Genomic DNA, 24,708 nt, shown 5'->3' on the forward strand with positions numbered 1-24,708 from the left:
ACAGCTTGTCGCGTTACCCTGTTGATGACCCTGACTCCTTCAATATTACCAGTGCTGCTTGCGTATTCTCTGTATCACAGCTGCTTCATTTCGCCGATGAGCAACGTCGTCATGTCTACATCAGAGCACTCATCGACCGTTTTGAACACTCTCCGGCCGATGACACTCTACGCCTCTTTGTCCTCCGCGACGGTACTCTGTCAGACGATAACCTTCATCCGGACGGCTCTGAGTTCCTACTTGCCATACCTAAACACCTCCACTCAACCCTTCTAGAAGAGCTTCACGACGCACCAACAGCAGGACACCTCGGCATATCTCCAACCTATGACTGTGTATGTCGCCATTTTTTCTGGCCTGGCCTTGCCCGTTCCGTACGACGTTACGTCGCCGCTTGTGAACTTTGCCAACGACGCAAGAAGCCTTCCCAGCTCCCCTCTGGTTACCTGCAGCTGCTCGACATTCCTGCTGAGCCCTTCCACCGTGTTGTAGCTTAGACCTTCTTGGCCCATTTCCTGAATCTACATCAGGAAACAAGTGGGTTGCAGTCGCAGCTGACTACGCAACCCGCTACGCCATAACCCGCGCTCTTCCGACCAGTTGCGCAACTGATGTTGCGGACTTCCTTCTACATGATATCATTTTGATGCATGGTGCTCCGCGTCAATTGCTAACAGACCGTGGCCGTACGTTTTTGGCCAAAGTCATTGACGACATCGTGTGAGCCTGCTCCATACAGCATAAATTTACCACCTCCTACCACCCTCAAACAAACGGCCTCACTGAGCGTTTAAACCGCACCCTTACCGACATGCTATCAAAATACGTTTCAGATGACCACCGTGACTGAAACCTGGCTCTACCTTACATTACCTTTGCATACAACTCTTCCCATCTCGACACTGCTGGCTTTTCCCCGTTTTACCTCTTGTATGGTCGAGAACTGACGCTACTACTAGACACTGTGCTTCTGTCCACCACAGCTTCAACTAGCGCTTATGCCCGTGATGCAATCGCCCGTGCTGGCCATGCTTGTCAACTTGCGCGTGTTCGTCTACAAGTGTCTCAAGACAAACAGAAGCAACGCTACGACCTCCATCACCGTGATGTCCATATTGTGCCCGGCACCCTCATGTTGCTTTGGTCACTATCGCGTAAAGTTGGCCTTTGTGAGAAACTGCTTTCCTGTTATACAGGCCCATATCCCGTGCTCCACCAAGTGACCGATGTCACCTATGAAATTGTTATAGCCACGCCCACTACGTCTTTCGCTGTGACAACCAGTGACATTGTCCACGTCGCCTGACTCAAGCCCTACAACTCTCCACAGGCCTTGGATATTTAACAGCACCGTGATGGCGCTTTTGCTGCCGGGGAGTAGTATTATGATATTACGATAATCAAGAGACGAGCCGCCGCGAGAACGACAATGAAGTGGGTCTGTGCGCTTGGCGCGAGCGAATGTCAGCCTGGCGCTCTGGCTCCAGTCCAGTGTAAATTAGTGTAAATAGCCTCTTCCGTCTGTGTCGTTCTACACGTAACAATATCACCTGTGACTTCAACGTCTTCATCCCCACCAACAACTGATATCGTGCACGTTTTTCGACTAAAGCCTTATAACTCGCCCACCAATTTGACACCCTAAAATGCATCGAGACGATGCTTCTGCTGCCAGGGGTTAATGTCACATACAAGTTTGTGCCGCTGTGGACAAAAGGACGTTCGGAGGTGAAGAGAAGATTAAACAGTCTCAAAGATCGGTAGATGGTGTTACCCTGGCCACTGAGCTACAACCTTGTAACTGTGTATAAACTGTAAATACATATATTTTTACCCCGTAACAATATTATTTCACTGAAGCAACAACACTGAGTCTAAAAATATTTTTTTATGCTGCTGGTTAGGACAAAAACAAATTTTTTTTCTTGACTGCCCAGTTATGCGGACGTCTTTGTGGTCCCCTCTACATGCAAATAATTGGCTGTCAAGTCATTATATGTGCATATGCATTTCCTGAAAGTAGCACTGAGCAAGGTTACCAACCAGATTCATCTAACATTTTCCTAAATCAAAACAGAGAAGTTCTGGGCTATGGAGTATTGATTTCGCTTTGAGAACAATGTGCATTAGAAGCTCTTTGAGCATATTAGGTAATATTGAGGGGTACATTTACATACCAGTTCCCACAGTTGGTACAGGAGGAGGAAAAAGACTTCAGTATATATCAGGGAATCATAACTTGCCGGTCACTGAGAGCCAGGGGCAGTATTCTCAGATGATCACATTCAGAGACACCCCTCTCAATGTGCATGCATTAGATAAGCCAGCAGACAGGACTTGCATTGTTCCAGTGAGGTGTCAGGCTGATTTTTACATCACAAGAAAGTGAAAGTATCCCCAATAGCAATTGACCAAAAATATCGGTCCAGCAGATCTTGTGGGAAAGGATGGAGTTGTGTTGTTTCAGTGAGATGTGCCAGTACAGCCTCATCTAACTTTCTCAACCAAGGAGAACCCTAGGAGAAGTACACAGCAGTGTACTTCTGCATGTGCCCCAACTCGAAGCCCAGTAACAGCAAACACCAGAGCACCGAAGTGGTTGCTTGCTCACTGAAAAGGCACTGATGAAAGCATTGCCCCCTTTATTTTCACCGTGTTCTGCAGCCACATGCCAGTGTGGCTGCACTGCCCAGTGCCCATAGCACCCAAATCAGGAGCTCGACCAAGCAGCACCTTGCATCATCAATTCACCCAAGCTGTCTTCCTCCAAGAGCAGAGAGCCACAGGACACTAGCACAATATTTAGGCTCTGAATGAGTTGCACTGCTGGCACATTGAATTTGTGTTGCTTCCAGATAACGACAATAATCTTGCTAGCAGCTTTTAGTGGCATAATAAACAAACATTCTGAGGAACACATCCAGACATTCAGCTACTCATGTAGTTACAAAAGAGCACTGTCCTCCAATCAATACTTTTGACAATCTGTGAAGCGGAATTGATGGTGCAGCAGAAGTTGATGCACAGAGTCTTTTCCCAAAGCATGTGCTCCTAGGCCAATGCTCCAAGCAGCATGCAGGTGACACCTACTTGTCGTTGGGCACCACAACCGGCTCCCTGGCGGCATCCTCCAGGTCACGCTTCACCTGAGCCTGCTTCAGCCTGCACAGAGTGTGAATCACAAATGACAGTGGTTTCATCACTTTAATGCAGTTTAACAGCATTTCGTAATATTTATGCACCACTTGACGCCAGTCTAATTTTAATCTAATGCCCTAGTGCACTTGTGTTAGAAGGGCACCTTGGAGTGTTATGAAGAAAGCTGTGCCTGCTTTTTTTATTGCTGCAACCAAAGGTGGAGTGAAACTGCAGTTATGTGCAGTGAGGCACCCATTCCTGCGGTAGGAAGGGAAAAACACTGACCGCAGCATGCGCTCGTTCTCTGCGTTGAGCTTGTCGGCATCCCGTGACTTGAGTGCCATCCAGCGCTTGATGAGGTCCTGGTGATCCCGCTCGAGGGTGCTGAAGTTGCGCTCCAGGCTGTTGTAGGCCAGCTGCAGGGCTTCGTGCTCATCCCGCAAGAGCTGCGCACCACAAGGGCTCCTTCCTCGTAAAGCCATCCAGTTTAGACTCTATCAAAGCAATGCTTTTATTCATTATGCAGATTTAGTAATGGAAAAAAATTAAGGTCGTAATTCCATTTTCTTAATTTTGGCTGAAACCTAAGTAAAAAAAAAATTCTGGAACTTTATATGGCAAAACCACTATTTGATTATGAGGCATGCCATGATGGAGTACTCCATATTATTTTGACCAACTGAGGTTCTTTAACGCGCGCACAATGCACGGTACATGGGGGACTTAAGTACTGGTATGTCACTGTTACATCATGGATTTCAATATCTTGGTATTTGGAATGTCATGACAGAGAGAACCTGATTTGTCGAGCCTCCTTCGAAATGCACCGTTGTCCTTCATTGCCAATACCTAAATGCAGTAGAGAAGAAGCGGTCAAAATATATGGTGCCACAGCAAGCTGGTGTAATAACTTCAGGACGCCACCCGTATCCTGCCTCTTCCATCTTCCCGTATCCCGCCTCTTCCATCTTACAAAGACAGCCTCTGTCTTTTAACGAGTGAGCAAGGATGAAAAGGTATTGAAAGGAGGTGCCACCCTAAGTTGGGTCATCGCCCGACTACAGGTGACGAGAAGTCAGTCATCCCCTTAAAGGCCAACTGCAACAAAATTTCACTTGAGCTAAACTGACTATAAATGCTTAGTGTATACTCTCAAAGTAATCTTGGCAAAGCTGCAGGGCTGGTAATTGCCCAATTTTGTTAATAGCAGTTATTAAGTAGTGCCTATGCAGACTACGCTTGCAACTGGTAGCAAAGCAGTAGCGATGCGGATATGATGAATACTAAAGAACTGCATGCAACTGTTGATCTCTCAATTGCACCTACGCGGCCAAGCGTCTCTCTTGGCATGTGCTCTCCCTGTTGCACTCATGATCCGAGCTGCTGCAAGAATGCCAATGCGTTGCATGTTCGTCGGGTGCTTGAACACATACTTGAACATGAGCGATGGCTGTGCAGTACCCAACGCTGAGTAGAGGAAAGCCGAACACATCTTTCCCGTCCCAGACTTCAGAGCGCAAGCGTGCACTATGGCTCAGCAGGCAAGTGCTATCGGCCAACGTGCACGAAAACCAAAGGCAAGTTGTATTCAGGGGCGATATTCTCGAGCAATCATTATCTCATAGGCATTTCGCACATCTGTAAATCAGACGCGTCAAAGCAAACGAACGAAAGCCTTTCTGACTACGCCAGATACAAGCCGGAACTGCATACTGTATTTGTTATTATCGAAGGAAAGTGTGATGCAGGGACCACGGAGTAGACGTGGCGGCAAGCAACGATGCGATGTTGCCAGAGCGAAATGGGCAAAGATTTAACACGGTCGCTGTCCGGCCCGTCTGACCGTGAGTTTACATGCACTTAGCACCGAGCCTCAGCTACTTATCCTTACCTACAGATGGCGGTAGCAGTCTGATCTGTCGACAAGGCCGGCGTTTCCAGCATGTCAGACAGCGGCCGGTGAAGTCGGATACGCCATGCCAGAGACGCCAAGATTGCTAAAATTTTACTTTACACTTTAAACGTAACCTGCAGCAGCACAGCAATCAGTTGTTGCCACAGCTCAAGCGCACAAATGGGCGGCGAGCGAGCGCTTCTTTGTTTGTTGAAGGCGCAAATGCAACACACTCTCTTTAGTGAACATGAACTAGCCAGCATGCTGGTCAGCCAAGCTAGCGCATGATGCACCCTGTTTCAGCGGCTCCGGCATCCGATAGGACATGTTTTATTCCCGTGCCAGCCACACTAGACTGTGAAGCGCCTAATTGTCGCCAATCTAGTGTAATGGTGCACTGCATGGATAGCACCCGTGTTAAGTCGGGCTAGCTTGGCCACCCCAGTGCGCTCTTATTCGAGAGGAGGCAGAACACATCGAAGCCATGCTGTTGAATGCAGACAACCAGATAGACAAAACCGGCTGGATTCTGAGAATACTTCGCGTTAAAAGAACATCACAGGTGCACAACAGCATAGTCACAGAGCACGAAGCGGCTAGCTAAGTAGAATAACATGTGGGACCTATTTGCTGATACACAGAAACGGTGTACAAGCAAGGGAAGCAGACAACCTGGGTGCTGATTCTCCATAGTCTCCAAAGTATGTCACTTCCGGCAACTGGTAATGGCAGCATTTCTTGGGGGGTTTCGGTATGAAAAACATTTTTGTGATAGATTTGTGAAGTGCCCACTCACATTTGAAGCGTTAAATTTTCCACAGAGGCTACTGTACGTCTAAATTATCTGAAACAGGGCTTTTTACGGGGTCCAGAATTTCATTGCAGTTGGCCTTTAGCTTCCATCTTTTGTGCAGTGGACGTTGTCCCCCACTCGGTGCTTAGTTCATTTTACCTGGAACAATAAGCAGTTTCAGTCATGGCTTAGCCCATACTTGCCACACTCTCAACAGAGATAGGTGAGCACGGCAAAAACCAGGGCTTGCCTTTCACATTAGCTGCAGGCAAAGCAGGCCCAGTTCTTACAGCAGCTGGTTGAGGCCTCTGCCGCAGGATAGCTCGCCTCCTCGAAGCATTGCCTTTGATTTTTTTCTGCGTTCATTAAACTTAACCTCGATGAGAATGTCACAGTCAAGAAGCAGCTGCACATTCAATTCTACGATGGCGTTCAGTACATGTTTTGGCCGATGCCACGGTACTTGAGTTGGGAGGGATGCTGATGTGTTTCTCAATAAATTGTCAGCAGTGGACTGCCATCTCTAGCTGTGTGCATTTGTGAGTAGTGACCATGTTATCGTTGCTTTTTTCATCTGAGATGCGAGTGAAGTGTTCACTTACAATTAGGAGTGCGCAAATACAATTGATATATTTGGACACTAATCGAACATGAATACTTAGCTTCAAATATTGAATAATGATATGCACGTGCATTTATTAACAGGTTTGGTTATTTGAACATGTTAGAACATTACAATTACAACGTCAATGGCAAAAACTTGACTAGCAAGTCGTTATACAAAAAGATTGTGTTTTTTGACTCCTAATAACACGGGCAGATGTGTAATTCCCACTAGCTGTCTGTTCTTGCCAACCTCAGCATCTCGTAGCATGTTGGGGATGTCATGCACCATGGACACTACAAAAGCATGGCCACAGATTTCTTCACCAGTGGGCATAGTGAAACGGCTGTGACCACGCCGCTGACCAAGAGACTTGTTTTTGCTATGCAGGTCACTTGTTCCCTCTCTAGAATTAGGTGCGGTGATTAAGTTTTCTTACTGGTTGTGCCGTGCCCAGGCATCTGCCTATGACTGTCATGTCGTTTTCACAATTTTACTATGTGGCAACGTAGAAACCAATTAGGGGCCCACGACAATTGAATTTTTTCTGTGTCCTGAGGGGACAGGTCAATATTCGCACTGAGGTCATCGAAATGAAAACAAAGTTCAGCAAGTGCGAACAACTGATTCGTGATCTGGACTCAGATCTAAGATTAATAGAACAGCTTATGAAGGAATCGAAAACTCGCCGCCAATTACATTGCTTCAATCATCGTCTGTGTCCTTTCAGAATACGTTGCCATTGCAAAGCATAAATCTTGTCGACCTCAAACATCGCAGCAGAAGGTCGAACATTATTGTTTATGGCATTAATGAGTACAGCGGTAAAAACAAGGCATCCTTAAAGAAAAGCGTTGTTGAAGGTGTTTTTGACTGAAAACTTGGAGTTAAATGCAAATCTATAGCCTGTATCTACTGTCTTGGTCGTCAGGAAGGCCGCTACCCTGTGATCGCCTATTTCGAAGATTACACTGAAAAACAGGCCATCTCTCAAAGTGCCAGCCAGCATAATGGAACGAACATTTTCATTCAAAATGACTGCAGCCAGAAAATACTGTGCTCTCATAAACTTCTCTGAGATAGCACGAAAACTGATAGAGAGAATGCACGAATCTCTTTTGCATGATAAGCTGAAAATTGATGGCACACTGTATGTATTAGACGATACTACAAACGAAAGCATAGCACTTTCAAAACAGAGACGGTACAGATTGACACAGCACACATGCTGAGACAAAATATATAAGAATACTCGATTTTATTGTGCGAAGCCTTGTCCATAAGGTTGGAAAGCTTGAACTTTTGCTTCTTGAACACGATCAACACATAACAGTGATTACAGAGACCTGGTTACACTATAACATTAGCAATTCGGTTCTAATTCCCCCGAACGATAGTATTTTCCATTGTGATCGGCCGACTAGGGGTGGTGGCGTAGCCATAGTGTTAAGGCACCCATTGACCGGGGTGGTTTAAACCATATTGATGACAACGAAAGCTTGTTCCTGCGTTTTAACTGCTGGAGCCATTTTTTTTATTCTACAGTCAAATTGCTTTAATTTGAACATGCTTAATTTGAACTTCCGGTTTATTCAAACTGACGCCATGATCCTGTCAAAGTTATGTGTACTCCAATGGGTGAAAACGGCCAGTAATTCAAACGTGCAAGCATTTGCGACGGTTAATTTGAACATACCGCGCTCCGACAATGCTCTCAGCAGCGCACCAAATCACGCGACAGCACCTCCGACCATCACTGCTATCACCCCGCTTAGGAAAAACTCCTCAACGCTGCGCGTGAAAGAAAAGCAAAGAAAATGTGGCAGAAATTTCACCCTTTTTCAAATGGCAAAGTCACCGTTTCTGCGTCGTGCCGTAATGCCCCAGCCACACTAGCAGCAAAACATGTGCCGTGGGAGGGATTGCTCCTGCGCCGATTTTTTGTGGCTTGCCACGGTGGCAAGCAAGTCGCGAGCGGAGGAGACCAATAAGAGTGGCCCTTACAGTGACGTACGCACAGGAAACTGGTATCATGCAGGCCCGCCCGATCACTCTATTCGCGTCTGGTTCAGCCACACTGCTTCTTTCGCACTATCGTGTACTCATGTCAGCTCTGGCTCGCGTTTGTTTTAGTTAGCTTGGTTGATCTTGTTCGCACTTGTTTTTTTACACTGACGTTTCTAAACCGAGATGTCCCGTGGAAAGGTTGTTGGAGACAGTGCGCAATACCCGATTCTGTACAACAAGACAGACCCTGAATACAAGGACGCGAAGGTGACACCCAGTGCCTCATCCTCCTTGTCTTTTGAATGTGGCGACGCCACATTCAAAAGAGCCACAGAAAAAGGCACACCAACATGATTATGATCAGCGGTAACAACTTCATCGTCTTGGTGATACATCACTAATGTTAAGAATGCAGGACGAAGAAGGTAAACGCAGCGCTGATCTGTCAACAAACGAAGGAAAAAACATGCAAGCCCACAGAGGGGAGCAGCAACAGAGGCCCAGTCCTGGCCTTGACAACTCCGTTGCTTCGGTGGCAGTAGGTGGCAGAGGTAATTAGCGCCACCCAGCAAGCTCGCGGGAAAGCAACTCTGCTTCCCTCCAGCCCTTCCTCGCAATTACGCTACTGTCGCCCTGCCTCTCAACTCCCCAACTTCCTCACCTTCAACAGTCTCCGTGCGTGCCTCTGCGCCGGCGCCACTAGCTTAGCCTGCTCCTTGAAGTTTTGCTTTTTGCCGTTATTGAAAAACGAGCCGTTGGCCGGCGTGGGCAGTTTCATGGACTTCGCTTGCCGAGTGCTTGCGCGTTGCAATATTTCATGACTCGCACCGTTCTTGCATCGGGCTCTGGTGCACGATTACTTCAAAAACAAGCCCTTCTTTTTTAATTCGAAGTTCTTTAAATTCGAACAAATTTTCTGGCCCTTCCCAAATTATCAAGGTTCGACTGTATGTGCTGTGCAGTATAGCTCTCCCTGAATACTTGTCCAAACTTTGCGATCACATGGCTGTGTTCACTGACAGCAAGGTTATTCTCACGGGTGATTTTAATCTCCCTTGTATCAACTGGCACAACTGTCTTCGACATTGAAAGCAAGGCTTTAGTTGATATTATGATTATGTGTGACCTAAAACAGACTGTTACAGAGAATACTAGAGAAGTCTGAAGCGCCTGCTCAACAAAAGACTTAGTGTTTATTAGCAATGATATATCCACATGCTCAGTTGGTGTGGCTACTGGCGTCTCAGGCCATCAAGGCGGTGTGCTCCCCTTTCCGACTGGTGATCCAAGATAACACAAAAGCAAAGGCACAAATTACTTAAAGATTTCCCTAAGGCCGATGACCATGCAATATTAGACTGTCTGTGGGACTTCTGTGATAGCATGACGGGCAGTGCCACGTCACTCTGGGGCGCCCTGAAAGGCACTACACGTCATTGTATCGAAAGGTTTCTCCTTAGCAGATGCGTTCGCATCAAGAAAAACAACCCGCAGACGACCAGAGAAGTTATCCACTTGCATTGTAGACTAAATGAGCCAAAAAGCAGAAAAAAAATCCTCTAGCGTAATCTCTGCCCTCAAAGATGAGCTTGCTTCTAAATTTTACGAGGCCAAAACGAAGTACTTCGCTGAATTGTTGTCTAACTTTTTGATAAAAGGCCTGAAATATTGTGGCATTATTTAGAGGACCGAAGTAGTGTACCACGTGAAATTTCCATTGATTGGTGCCTTGCCAATGATGCATTTAAAATTGCTAAGCAGTTTAATTGTTACTTCTCCGTATTTACCACTTCCCAGTATGAATAAATGCCTAATAACTCTCTTCCATTACTATCCCCTGATTTTATGAGGTATGAGGGTGTATTTCCCTTACTGCTTAACCTGAAAGCTAAAGCATCAGCCGGTCCAGATGATATCCCAAATGCATTCTTGTGCCCCTATGCTGAACCCATTGCACATATTTTAACACAAGTGTTCCGTCTTTCGATAGCTATGTAATTCCTGATGACTGGCGTACAGCACGTGTAGCGCCCGAGTTTTAAAAAGGTGACCATCTAAACATTGCAAACTATAGTCGGGTACAACTTTAGAAAAAAGGGGGTGTTTCCTCCTCCGAGGCATACAAACACATCGTTCCCACTAGGGGATCAGAAAATTTGGTTGTGGGAGTTCATAGTGTTTTTCTTTTCTTTTTTTTATTGTTTAACCTAGGTAGGACATTAGGCAGTACAATAGCAAGAGCTCAGTGATGCAACCAACTGCCCCATTCCAAAGGGGACACTCATAACATCCATTCAGATGCACACGATGGGCAGTGCACCAATGGGCATGCACTCTGGACTGACGTCATGAGCCGGACGGCCGGTGACCCCGCCAGCGAAGAAGATGGCCACCAGCACTTCAAACTGGGCTAAGTCCCGTCAGCTGTGTGCGTCAGCCACTCGTCAGAGTGAATTCTCGAACTGTTTGTGATGGTCTATCATGCCGGAAATATTACTGCGAGCTTACTATTACAGAAGGATGACTAAAGAGAGAGAGGAGGAAGAAGATCGCGAGACGCTGGCTGCTGCGTGTTGTGGCTGGTCAGCCGTCTTGACCACATTGACTTTGCTTGCTGTAAATATATTCAGTCTATGCTCCCAACATCCCCGCAACATTACGATGCACTATTTGTGCTGAGTAAGAGTACTTATTTAAAACGATGAATGAAGCTTTTTTGTACCTTTCCTGCCTCGATCGTATTGCAGAGGTAGTTCTTCTCGCCCCAGGTTTGTAATGGTTTCGATAAGCGCGTTTTTTTTTTTTTTAATAACTTGTTCAATAGCAACTGATTCATTTTAAGCTCAGAAAACGAGTAGTAAATGTGCCGTGTACATGCATACTAGCACAAAAGCTATGCAGAGCTACTCTCTCTACTTTTGTCACTTGCAATGAAGCTGAAGAGCAGATGACGCGCAGCACTGTAGAAGGCACAGGGTTATTTTACTCCTACGATCCGGCACGTGCTGTAGCACATGAGAGCTCTACTAAACCAGCCATCAAAATACAAAAGTCTTTACTTGTACCGAGAATTGCGCGTTTCAGAAGCACGATTTCTTTAGCAGGTCTACGTTAGTCGTGGAGGCAATCGGCTGTCGCGCTTCGGTCATCTGGGTGGGGTCCCCCCTTTTTTCTAAAGGTGTACCTGACTGTACAGGCCTACATGTTTAACCTGAACATCGTGCAAACTCTTAGAACATGTAGTCAAACATTAAATCACCTCGTTTCTTGAAGAAAACAGCTTGTTGTTGCCATTCCAACATGGTCTTATGAAAAAATTATTAACGACACAATTGCTCACAATAATCCACGAGTTTGCTTCGTCTTTTCATAAGGCAAATAAAACTGATGCTACAGTATTTCCTTAGTAAGGCCTTTGATCTTGTTACACACAGTAAACTCATTTTTAAGTTACATAGCATAGGCCTTCCAGTTACCCTCATTAACTGGATTCACTCTTATCATAAAAATCAACAGCAGTATGTTAAAGTAAATAACGGCATGTCCAGTATATTGCCCGTATCATTGGGAGTCCCTCAGGGCAGCATTCTGGGACCTGCCCTTCTTTTTTGTGGTTTATATAAATGACATCATTACATCAATAGCTACATCAGAAGTAAATATACGACTTCTTGCAGATGACTGCACACTTTTAAAAGCATTAATACTGCAAAGGACAAGCAATGCCTCCAAATTAACTTGCATACTGTTTATAAGTGGTGTGAAGACTGGTCTATGAAACTAAACAGTGACAAATCCATTTTCATGCATACATCATATGAACTTCCTTAACAACTGTCCTTTGAGTCAGGTTGATGAGTACAAGTATTTAGGTGTTATTACAAATCACCTGACATAGTCGAGCCATATTAATAAAATCTGCTCATCCGTGTCGAAAAAGCTCGGTTTCTTGTGGCACAAGCTAAAAACAGCACCATCCAACATCAAACTATCGGCCTATAATGCTTTTATACGAACCAAATTAGAACATGCAAGTGCTGTGTGGGACCCACATCTAAAGGAAGACATTAAGAAACTTGAAATGGTGGAACGAAAAGTGGTTCATTTCATCTTCAATGCCTACTAGAGGAATGATTCACCAACAACTCTCTCGGCCACTAACAATATTCCTGTCTTACAGTACCGAAGTGTGATTACTAGACTAAAGTTTCTCCACTCACTTTACTTCTGTAAGTTTAATATTAGCCCTGCAACCAACTTAAGAAACCAACATTCTAGACAAACTAGACATACGCATGCTTACACCCTTGAACCGTACTTCGTGTGCATTAATCTTTTCATGTATCCATTTTTTCTTTGGACTATCAATAAATGGAATGATTTGCCATCTGAAGCCTTCTTGGAAATGGATAACACTGAATTTGAAAATTATGATTCTTTTTCTTCATGACCACAGGATTCAAACTATGATGGCTATCAAATGAATGTCTGTGACTAGTGCTTTGCTGTGTTGCAAGACCTTTACCTGTATATAGTTACTCTAGTGTGCTCTACTACTGATCCACGTTTTCACTACTTCTATTTCTGTATATTGTTCGAATTTATTTGTTAGTTCTTTTTGATTATTATTATTATTATTATCATTACGCCACCCCAGCTTGTTCTACGGACTGTGGTATGCTCAAAATAAACATAATAAAATTCCTGCAAGCTCAGGGGAATTTGGCCCTGTGCTAGCCGTCACTCATCACATTTGCTGCCAAGCCTGGTCGAATTGCTGCCAAGCCGAAAAACAGCTCAGGGTTGGGGATCCGGTAGTGGGTGCAGTTGGTCGTCAGGCCCTTGTACATTGGAGCCGTCATTAACGCTGCCATTGAGTGATGGCAATGGCAGGCAATATCATTGACTTGGCTTCTTCCGGTGGCTATGATCAAGATCACAGCAGAAAATGCCCTTCAAAGGGTAATATGATACAGCGACCACTTTTTATAAAATAACATGGCAATAGTGGAAAAGACCACCAGCAAAATTAAACAAAGCATGTATGGCAACATCCAAGATGCTTCAGCATGAAAATGCACAACTATGTGGTTACTGCAGCTGTACAAGCAATACCTGAAAATAAAAAAAATTTGAGGTATACCATATATCTAGTAGTACTTCCTTTAGCACACCAAGAAAGCTAAAGAGTCCATGAAATGATTTTGCTGTATGTAAGAGAACGGCTTAAACATACAGAATCTCTCTCATGGAATGCACTCTTACAAAAATGACTCAAATCTCAAACTGTACTATTCCCCTTCAACTTTTGTGAGACCATGGCTATGTCCCACTTCCTTTGGCAAAACACTGTTCAATGTCACAACTGTGGTCTACTTCTGGCTAGTTTTCTCACGTATTGTTTCATGTTAGTGTGGTAACAATGACCTCAAAATAAAGTTTATGTGTAGCATGCGCCAACTGTGTTTCATTATGTACAGTGCAGCAGAAGCAAAACACACAGTATGACTGAAAAACAGGGACATGGCACTACTAGTAACTAAAAGTGCATTGCGCATTACTGAAATATTTATCATCGCAAGACAAAAAGGGAAAAAGAGCACAGGCAGTACTTGCCAACAGAACAAGCTGTCACAGGCTGCTATTGAAGAGGAAACTGGGTTTCCTTTTTTGACAATGAGGCAGATTGGCAATCACCACATCTGCTGTTACTCTTCAGCTTCTATAATCTGATAATTAGTGGGGTTTATTGGCGCAGGGGCCAGATGTGGGCAAAAAGCGTCAAGGCCATGGTAATGGCTTGCCAATGGTACATAAACTGTGAATTACGAGCGGTGGATGAAGCACGGCTGTACAGGCCTGAAAACATTCACTGAAAAGTGCATAAAATATACATGTATTAAACTACAACAATGACAAATGACGTGTGCAATGAACAAATCTGCATTACAGAGAGGTTACATACTAAAATACGTTGCTGTAAGTAGCACTACTGCCTCAACAGAGCCCTTAAGCACAAGGGCCTGGGGATATGTGCCATACAAGATGCTACTACCGCAGCAGTCCCTGGTGAGAGGACGTGCTATGAATATTGACATGTGTACTTGTTTATTTTCATCTGGTGACCACTTTTCACAGGCTAACAAATATGAAACATTATCACTCTGTGAATACGCGCCTACATGATTCTGAATTTACTTGAGAATTATCGTTGATTTTGTCTGTTGTGTATGCTCCCGTCGAACCTTGTGTAATCTGATCGCATGCACAACACGAAGTGTGCAGTAGTTTCTGGAAGGCACGCGGCCACTAGCAATTACACTGGAACTTTAGAGGATGGATGTATAAAAGCCGATGCGATTGACTTGCTGATGTGACTTCGATGATTGCCGACTGTGTTCGCCGCTATCGTTGTGCTTTGAGTGTAGCCTGTTTTCTCGGCACAGGTTCCCCCAATAAAAGGTTAGTTTTGTGATTCGCAGTTTTGCTACTGTGTTCTTGGCTGTCATTACCTCATGGCATCTGGTGGAAGTGCTTTGCGTTCATGTACCGGACTACTTCGACAAGCCATGATCCAAGCCCGGACCATGAAGACAACACCAACATCATCCCGGATCATCGAGCAAGCCGCAGCTACAACACTTGCCCCCAGAACACAGACTTCTACCTGAGACAACAAGAAAGATTGTGGCCAAGTCAACAACACCCTGGCAGCCCTAGCATGCTGCAACAGCCCAGGAAGCCACCGACTTATCGTGGATCATCATTTGAAGACCCAGGAAACATTCGAAAGGGTTGCTGCATTCAACCGGAACTCTGACGGCAAGCTGCAGCATCTGTACCTCACCGAAGAAGACTCTGCCAGGACGTAGTTTGAGAACCAAGAATCTACCCTGACTACACAGGACCTGTTCCACAGCAGCTGCCTGCAGATGTTCACGAGCGTCCTCCGCAAAGAACAAGCCCAAACTCTGCTTGAAACCCGCATGCAGCTGCCAAACAAGAACATCGTAATGTTTGCAGAGGAGATCGCTTGCCTATTCCACCACACCGACCCCAACATGTCTGAAGAAAAGAAAGTTCGATTCTCGATGTGGGGTGTGAGAGAACAGCTATTTGCTGGCTTGATATGGAACCCACCCAAGACTGTCATAGAATTTGTTTTCGAGGCCACAACTATTGAGAAGAAACTCGGTATGCGGACAAGGCAATATAACCACTGACATCGTCAAAGAAGCAGTTCAGCGATCACTTGGAGTTCCTGAGCTGCAACCACAATCACTGCAGCCACAGCTGGAAGTGATGACATACGCCGCCGCCGCACACTGCCAAGGTTTCCCTGCGCATTCGAACTACAGCCCCACAACACTGCAAGTCCGTTGCCCACCGCCACCACCAGCATGCCTGCCCGTCGCCCATCGCAGCTTCCCTAGGAAGACAGATGTCTGGCATGCTGCCGCTCACCGCCCACTCTGCTATCACTGCGGTGAAGCCCGCCACGTCTACCACCGATGTCCTTACCGCAAGATGGGACTGTGAGGGTTCACCATCAACGCACCACGCTTGCAGCAAAGTGAATGCCCTCATGATATTGCCGACTATGTTGCCGCTACTCAGTAGGGCCCTTGACGACCATCCCATTTGCTGTCACCAGGCTGCTACTTGTCCCCGCAATACCGACCATACACAGGCCCGGCCCAGGGCCGGGCTGCGAGCCCATATCCCCATATCTGGAAAACTAAAAGCAGCAACCGATGGAGGTGCAATTGCTGTTCATCGAACTGACGAAGATCCTCCACCGCCAACGAAGACACCAACAAGATTATCTCGAAGACATACCAACGAGACGGCACCACCCTGGCGAAGCCTAGAAGCAAAGAATATGCTAACAAAAGAAGACCGGATGATGCGACGTTCCAGCCATAGGTCAACACGATGCAGCTGTGATCTGACGCCAAAACCAAATTGCAATGCAAAACAAAGAACCACCGACCTCGATGTGCTTCTCGACGGCCACGCAGTCACCGCTTTAGTAAACACAGGGGCCGACTACTCCCTCATAAGTGGACTTTTCGCCGCCCAGTTGAAGAAACTCAAGACTGCATGGGAAGGCCCTCAAATCCAGACAGCTGTAGGACGCCTAATAACGCCGACTAATAAATCCTCCCACAGTATTCACAAGACGTAATTTTCAGCGTGGAGTTCCTGAACCAACACGGCACAATCATCAACCTGAAATCGAAATCACTAATGCTATTCGAAGATCAAGCGATACCACCAGACAGCGCTCATAATCACCATGCCTTGAGTGTGCACGAAGATCAAGTCAGCATCCCCCTTCGCTCCAGTATTGTAATTTCCGTCGGCACCGAAACACCCGCAGACGTAGAAGGCATCATCAAGGGTGACCAACACCTACTGCTCAACCATGAAATTTGTGTCACAAGACGGATCACTCGACTGCACGGAGCAAAAGAGAAAGTGATGCTGACAAACTTCAGCGAAGAGTTCCAACACATCAACAAGGGCACAATGATTGAATACACCGAGTAAATTGCAGAGACCAGCAATGCGTTTGTCCTCTTGGATTCTGTCGCATCTACCCCAACGATGATAGTTTCCGAACCAGACTTCGACATAAATCCAAGTCTCTCCATGAGTAAGCAGCAACGGCTCAGAAGTCTTCTCCAACGATACAAAGGCTGCTTTTCGACGTCATCGAGGATTCAATAAATACCAGTTACAAGACACTGCATAATAACCAAAGAATCCACTAGACCACTCCATGAGAGCCCTTTAAGAATTTAGACATGAGAACGTGAAGCTATAAGGCAACAAGTCAATGAAATTCTGCACGCCGACATCACCCAGTCGTCGAAAAGCTCGTGGGCATCTCCTGTAGTCTTGCTGAAGAAAATGGCCGGAACTCTGCATTTCTGCGTCGATTATCGTCGGTTGAACAAGATTACAAAGAATGATCAAGACCCCCTCTCACGCAGACAACACATTGAATCAGCCCTGCAACGCTAAGTACTTCTTGTCGATGGATCTCAAGACTGGCTGCTGGCAAATAGAAGACAACAAGAAGGATTGCGAGAAGAGCGTGTTCATTCCACTGGACGGCCTCTTCGAGTTTAAGGTCATGCTATTCGGACTTTGCTCGGCGCCTGCAATGTTCCAACGCATGACGGACACAGTGTTAGCAAGGTTGAAGTGGCAGGCCTGTCCTGTCTAGTTGTTCGACGTCGTCGTCTTTGCCGGAAATTTCAACCATCACCTTAGGGAGTATTAGAGGTGATCAAGTCATCTGGACTCACCCTGAAGCCGGAAAAGTACCATTTTGCTTAAAAAGAACTTCTGTTGCTAGGGCATGTCATCAGCAAGTCTCGAGTCTGTCCCGACCCACAGAAGACAGCTGCCATCACTAAGTTCCCGCGGCCCATCGACAAGAAAGCAGTGCACAAATTCCTTGGCCTGTGTGCCTGTTACAGGCGCTTTGTAAGAGAACTTAAAGAAATTGCGGAGCCCTTAACCCAGCTCACAAAACCCGACATCGACTTTCTATGGGAAACACGGCAGGAAGATTCATTTCTAGAGCTGGAACGATGGCTGCAATCACCACTGGTGCTTACACATTTCGACGAAGACGCTGAGACGGAAATCTACAGCGATGCAAGCCGGCTAGGCCTCGGTGAGGTGCTTGCTCAAAGGAAGGATGCAGTTGAAAGCGTAATAGCTCACGCTAACTGGTGACTGTCGAAAGTGGAAGCGAATTATTCTATGACGGAGAAACAGTGCCTCGTAATCATTTGGGCTACGGCGAAATTTTGGCCTTATATATATACAGGTTGTCCCGCATAACTTGAGCCAAAGTTTTAAAAATGAGAGGCACTCCAGGCGTGAGTTGAACCGAACGCATAATGTTGGCACTGGCCTAGAGTTACTCAGGCTATTTATTTATTTTCACCTTAACTAACGGATTAGTTATGTTTAATTATTCAGCTTTTTAAGTATTGGCTGCAGACTCCAAATCTGAGATGCAAAGTTGTAGAGCACCTTGAGAAACCACTCAATAAATTGTTTCCAACACGATATATCTCACGTGGTCCTTTTTTTCGTGTTCCAAATAAATCCCGCGAAATATGAAAAAATACCACGTGATGGGGCGCTTGCGCACTGTTATTGTGTTGCTCTCAAGCATGCGATGGATGAACAACGTCGGCTGCAGCGAGACTGGCCTACGACAGGGCGGTATGTCTGGTGTAGGTATTTGGGTATGCGACTTTAATCATATGACGGTTCAAATGCGTGCTGCTGTCCGAGCATTGCTGAAGCAATAAAGCGTCGAAAGGCTGCTTCACATGCTGCGACTGAAACGACGAAAATCGGTGCAGTCGCACACGTCGCAATGCGATTTTTAGAGGGCCCATTTCACATGATTGCAATTTCAACAATGCAACTGGTGCTATGCCTAGGGTTGCTTACTGCCAGGTTTCGTGGCACATGCTGCATAATTCTTTTACTGTAATGAATAAAACGTTTACATTATAATATTGTTGACCTTTCTTTATTAGGGGTAGATAATATGCGTGTTTTGTAATCTAAAACGTGTTGAAGTTAAGATTTGTTTTGGAGTACGCAACGGCAGTTTCTGAAGTTCAGTGCGATGAAACACGGCGCATTTAAACAGCTGTTCGCATCTGGTTCAGCACCGTGTGTTGTCTCATCTGCCTTCTATGACAGTTTTGTTCTGCCTGCGCTACAACAATCTACAATATGACCTATTAACAAGTTCATATAGCTACCCTCACCACATACGCAGTATCTGGAATTCAGCTGCCATGAAGTCGTCATGTCAGCTGAACAAGATCTTTGTGCGGTATGGGGGTAACGTTGAGCTTAGTGTTACCCAGCGAGGTTACACTAATACTGCTGAAGCGGAAGTGGCGGCCCTGCACTGACGCCGAGGCGCCACTGGCCCCGCCATCTTGCTCAGGGCAGAAGGTGCACGCATGCATAGCACGCCCACTGTAGCACGTCAGTGCGAGTTGAGTTGTGCATGCGCAATTGCTCCAGCATTCCTGAAGGTGATGGTGGGCTCATGTGCTGCGTTCAGGTGTACCAATCGCATGAGAAGACGCCGGGAGTAACATTTCATGTGTAAGTACACCGAACACATCCTGTGACTTGCTCCCTTATCTGTTTTATGCATCAGACTGTACGAGCACATGAAGGCATCGTTAAAGGCATGCCTTGGAGATGCATATTGCACATGGACCTTTTTTTTGCGAATCACAGGTTTCCCAAAGATGACGCCCAGCATGGAGCCTGGGAACATGCAGTGCAGCGAGTTGGTTGGGCACCCAAGAAAGCTGACGTTCTGTGGTCCATTCATTTCGAAGCCAGCTGCTTCGACAGAACAGGTCAAACAACAAGGCTGCAAGCAGTATTTCCACAATATTTCCGAAGTTCCCAACCCATCTTCGGCAGCCAGTAAGTAAAAAGAGTATTTAAAATTAGTTACACTTCTCAGGCCGGACATTGCGATTACACTAGCCTTACAGCTGCATATTACTGCGCTTTTTGTGATGAAATGTTGACGTTTCTGCATAATTTTTTCTTTCTGGTCACACATTTTTGGTAATACATTTTTTTCGTATTCTGCTTGGAAAAATGCTGATTTTGACAACTACCATTGAAACGAGAAAGTACTCCTCTAAACGTGGATCTATACTCTTTAGTATGAAGCATATGTTCTTTTAAAGGAAAAAAAAGAACATCTGCTACATTACCCAAAAACTACTACTTTTCTCACGATCAGGAAAGTGTTAGTAACTTTACACAAATGCGGATATGGAGAGAGCAAGCAGTACAACGAATTCTAAAATACTCTCTTCCTGACAAAAAAAAGAACGAAAGTGAGCTCCTCCTAAGTCCCGGGCAGCGCCTCCATCACCTGTGCCTGATGTTAACAAACAAGAACCAGACATCATCTCAGAGCCCTCTTCTCCTACGAAAAAGTTTTACAAGCAAAAGGCACAACAGTCAGCTGATGGTTCTACAGTTGAAGAAGAAAGTGAAAACGTTGCAGCAGTTGAAACGAAGGTTAACAAAGCGCTGTGGCAAATCAAATGACTTTATCGAAGAGCTGAAGAAACAAAACCTGCTATCTGATAAAGGCCTTGAGGTTTTTCAACCTACATATTCAACTAATATTCAGCAGCTTCTTGCACGAGATCATGAAAAAACAAATGTTAAGTATCCTCCTGAACCTCGTGCGGTTGCCCTAATGCTGCACTACTACTCCCCCGCTGCATGAGTATGTGCGACTTAAGTTCAACAACGCTTTGCCTTCTCAACGCACACTGCATGAATGGCACAAGTCCGTTAACGGCCAACCAGGTGTTACTTCTGAAGCCTTTGCCTTCCTGAAGAATATAGTGCAGAGCCAAGAGAAGCCACTGCTAATCTAAGTCTTCCTATGAGTAAGCAGCAACAGATCAGAAGTCTTCTCCGACAATACAAACACTGCTTTTCGACGTCATCGAGGATTCGACAAACACCAGTGGCAAAGCATTGCATAATAACCAAAGAGTGCGCTCGACCACTTCGCCAGAGCCCTTACAGAGTTTCGACGCGAGAATGTGAAACTATTAGGCAACAAGTCGACGAAATGCTGCGTGACGACATCATCCAGCTGTCGAAAAGCTCGTGGGCATCTCCTGTAGTCCTGGTGAAGAAAGAGGACGGAACCCATAACTTCTGCGTCGATTATCGTTGACTGAACAAGATAATGAAGAAGGACGTATACCCCCTTCCACGGATAGACGAGGCATTGGATCGGTTTTAGAGTCAAATCCCTCCAAATTTAGACAGTTACTATCAGACCATTTCAACCCAAAATAGCCACTTTTCCTCGCGTTTCCTCTCCCAGCAATCCGTCTTGCTTGTGTCATCGTCTATTTTTCCTTTTCTTCTTTTTTGCCACTTATGTTTAGCATGTTTCACATTTACGTGTACACTTTTCTTTTAATTTATTGCTACTCAGTTTGAGATATTTTCATTGTTCTGTTTATACCTGATGTTTTCTACACTTTATTATTTATTTTTCTGTTGCCTTTGTTTGCATTTTTTTCTTTTGAGCTGATGTATGGCACTTTCACATCGCTGTTTCCCCCCCTTATGTAATGTCCCCGAAGGGACCCTTAAGGGAATAATAAATGATGATGATGATGATGGCTCTGCAACACTAAATACTTCTCGTCGATGGACCTTAAGTCTGGCTACTGGCAAATAGAAGTCGACGGGAGAGATCGCGAAAAGACCACCTCCATCATGCCAGACGGCCTCTACGAGTTCAAGGTCATGCCATTCGGACTGTGCTTGGCGCCTGCAACGTTTCAGCGTGTCATGGATATGGTGTTAGCAGGATTGGAGTGGCAGACGTGTCTTGTTTACTTGGATGACGTCGTCGTCCTCACCAGAAATTTCGACGATCACCTTAGGCAGCTTGCGACAGTATTAGAGGCCATCAAGACATCAGCGCTCACTCTCAAGCCGGAAAAGTACCGCTTCGCTTATGATGAGCTTCTGTTCCAAGGCCACGTCATCAGCAAATCTGGAGTCTGCCCCGACCCGCAGAAGACAGCTGCCATCGCAAAGTTCCCGCAGCCAATCGACAAGAAGGCAGTGCGCAGATTCCTTGGCATGTGCACCTACTATAGGCGCTTTGTCAAGGACTTTTTAAGCATCGCGAAGGCGCTAACACATCTAACCAAATGTGATGTCGAGTTCAAGTGGGAAACGCCGCAGGCCGACGCATATCAAGAACTCAAACGATGCATGCAGTCGCCGCCGGTACTTGCACACTTCGACGACGACGCCGATACCGAAATCTACACTGACACAAGGTTTGACTACGGTGCCGTCCTAGTGCAGAGGAAAGACGGACTTGAACGGGTGATATCTTATGCTAGCCAGTCGCTGTCAAAAGCAGAAGGCAATTATTCTAATACTGAAAAGGAATGCCTCGCCATCATTTGTGCCACAACAAAATTCCGCCCTTATCTCTATGGCAGGCCATTCAAAGTCGCCAGCGACCATCACGCGTTGTGTTGGCTAGCTAACTTAAAGGACCCTTCAGGACGGGTGGTGCGGTGGAGCCTCAGACTGCAAGAATATGACGTCACGGTAATATACAAGTGCGGAAGAAAACACTCTGACGCCGACTGCCTATCAAGCGCCCCCATCGATCCCCCGCTGCAAGACGAGGACGACGTCCTCGTTGGAATAATAAGCACGGAAGACTTTACTAAACAGCATTGAGCAGACCTGGAGCTAAAAGGCCTCGTCGAGTATTTGGAAGGGAACACCAATGTCGTCCCTAGGGCATTTAAGCATGGGTTGTCTTCGTTCACACTACAAAACAACCTGCTCGTGAAGAAGAACTTCTCACCAGTCCGCGCTAGCTACCTTCTTGTTGTACCGTCAGGGCTGCGTCCAGAAGTACTGCACACCCTACACGACGATTGAACCACTGGGCACCTCGGATTCTCCCGGACGCTGTCGAGGATACAGGAAAGGTATTACTGGCCGCGTTTGACCGCCGACGTCGCCCGTTATGTAAGAACATGCCGGGACAGTCAGTGACGCAAGACACCACCAACAAGGCCAGCGGGACTACTACAGCCGATCAAGACTCCTTACCGACCTTTTCAGCAGATTGGGATGGACTCGTTGAGATCATTTCCAACATCAACTTCCAGAAAAAAGTGGATCGTTGTGGCGACAGACTTTCTCACCTGCTTCGCTGAAACTAAAGTTCTACCAAAAGGCAGCGCAGGCGAAGTGGCAGAATTTTTCGTCGAGAACATCCTGCTGCGACATGGTGCTCCAGAAGTCCTCATCGCCGACAGAGGAACGGCTTTTACAGCAGAGCTCACCCAAGCCATTCTGCAATACAGCCAGACAAGCCACAGGAGGACAACTGCATACCATCCTCAAACGAATGGTCTCACGGAGCGCCTGAACAAGACCCTCGCCGACATGCTAGCAATGTACGTCGACATCGGGCACAAGACGTGGGATGCCGATCTGCTGTATGTAACCTTCGCTTACAATACGGCGGTGCAAGAAACAACACAGATCACGCCGTTTAAGCTGGTTTACGGCAGGAACGCGACGACGACGCTCGACGCCATGCTGCCGCACGTCACTGACGAAGAGAATCTTGACGTCGCTTCCTATCTCCAGTGCGCCGAAGAAGCCTGACAGCTCGCCCGCCTACGGATCAAGAACCAGCAGCATACCGACAGCTGACACTACAACCTCCGACGACGCTTCGTCGAGTACCAGCCCGGCGATCGTGTTTGGGTTTCGACCTCGATACGCCGACGAGGACTGAGCGAGAAAGCATTGCGACGCTATTTCGGACCCTACAAGGTCTTTCGACGTATTGGCGCACTGGACTATGAGGTCGTGCCAGACTGCATGTGGCATTCACAACGGCACCGGGCACGATCTGAAGTGGTCCAAGTGGTGCGTCTTAAATCATTTTATGGACGCTGACGAACTTCGTTATTTTGTTGTTCTCTTTCCTACGGTTGTTTTTCTTTATTACTTTCGTTTGCAGCATAGAGTCGATGCTTCTTAAGAGGGAGGTAGTGACACATGTATTTGTCTTTATCGAGCGACACGTTTCAACGCCTAACAAATGTTATCGCACAGCACAGGACGTGCCTGCATGTATAGGAAGTTTCTGGAATGTTATCGATGCTTCCATCCACTGTCTGTGACCGAACGTTGTGTAATCTGATTGCATGTGTGCGCGACGCGAATAATGTAGAACTTTGTGGAAGGCATGCTGGTCCCAGCGATTACTCTGGAACATTCGACGACTGATGTATAAAAGCAGACACGCTTAACACGCTGATCAGATTTTCAACGATCACCGACTGTATTCACCGCTATCATTGCGCTATAAGTGTAGCCTGTTCTTGTGGGCACAGGTTCGCCCAATAAAAGTTAGTTTTGTCTTTCACAGTATTGCTACTGTGTTCTTCAACATCACCACCACGTGACACTATGATAGAAAGTCAAGAGGTAGACGGCTTTTTTGCAGGCGATAAAGTGTTACTGCTCTTTCCATTTAAGAAGAACAAGTTAATCTTGACATGGAAGGGCCCCTTCGCAATTGCTGACAAATGCAACTGTAATGATGTTTACTTGAAGGCGAGAAACAGCAAATAGAAAGCAGCCTAGCAGCAGCACACA

The 24,708-nt window shown here is 46.1% G+C and overlaps 1 protein-coding gene across 2 annotated transcripts in view; it reads right to left on the reverse strand.

Moving 5' to 3' along the window:
• The window catches only part of Atg16 (Autophagy-related 16), a 313,574-nt gene that overhangs the window by 175,633 nt on the left and 113,233 nt on the right, over window positions 1-24,708 (reverse strand). For both annotated transcript variants that reach the window (XM_050186603.3, XM_050186604.3), the window contains exons 6-7: window positions 3,424-3,584; window positions 3,091-3,162 (exon numbers count right to left, since the gene is read on the reverse strand). In XM_050186603.3, the coding sequence (XP_050042560.1) occupies window positions 3,091-3,162; window positions 3,424-3,584 (233 nt within the window). The remainder of the gene's footprint in view (window positions 1-3,090; window positions 3,163-3,423; window positions 3,585-24,708) is intronic.

This window comes from Dermacentor andersoni, chromosome 2, assembly GCF_023375885.2.
Source record: "Dermacentor andersoni chromosome 2, qqDerAnde1_hic_scaffold, whole genome shotgun sequence".
NCBI classification, from domain to species: Eukaryota; Metazoa; Arthropoda; class Arachnida; order Ixodida; family Ixodidae; genus Dermacentor; species Dermacentor andersoni.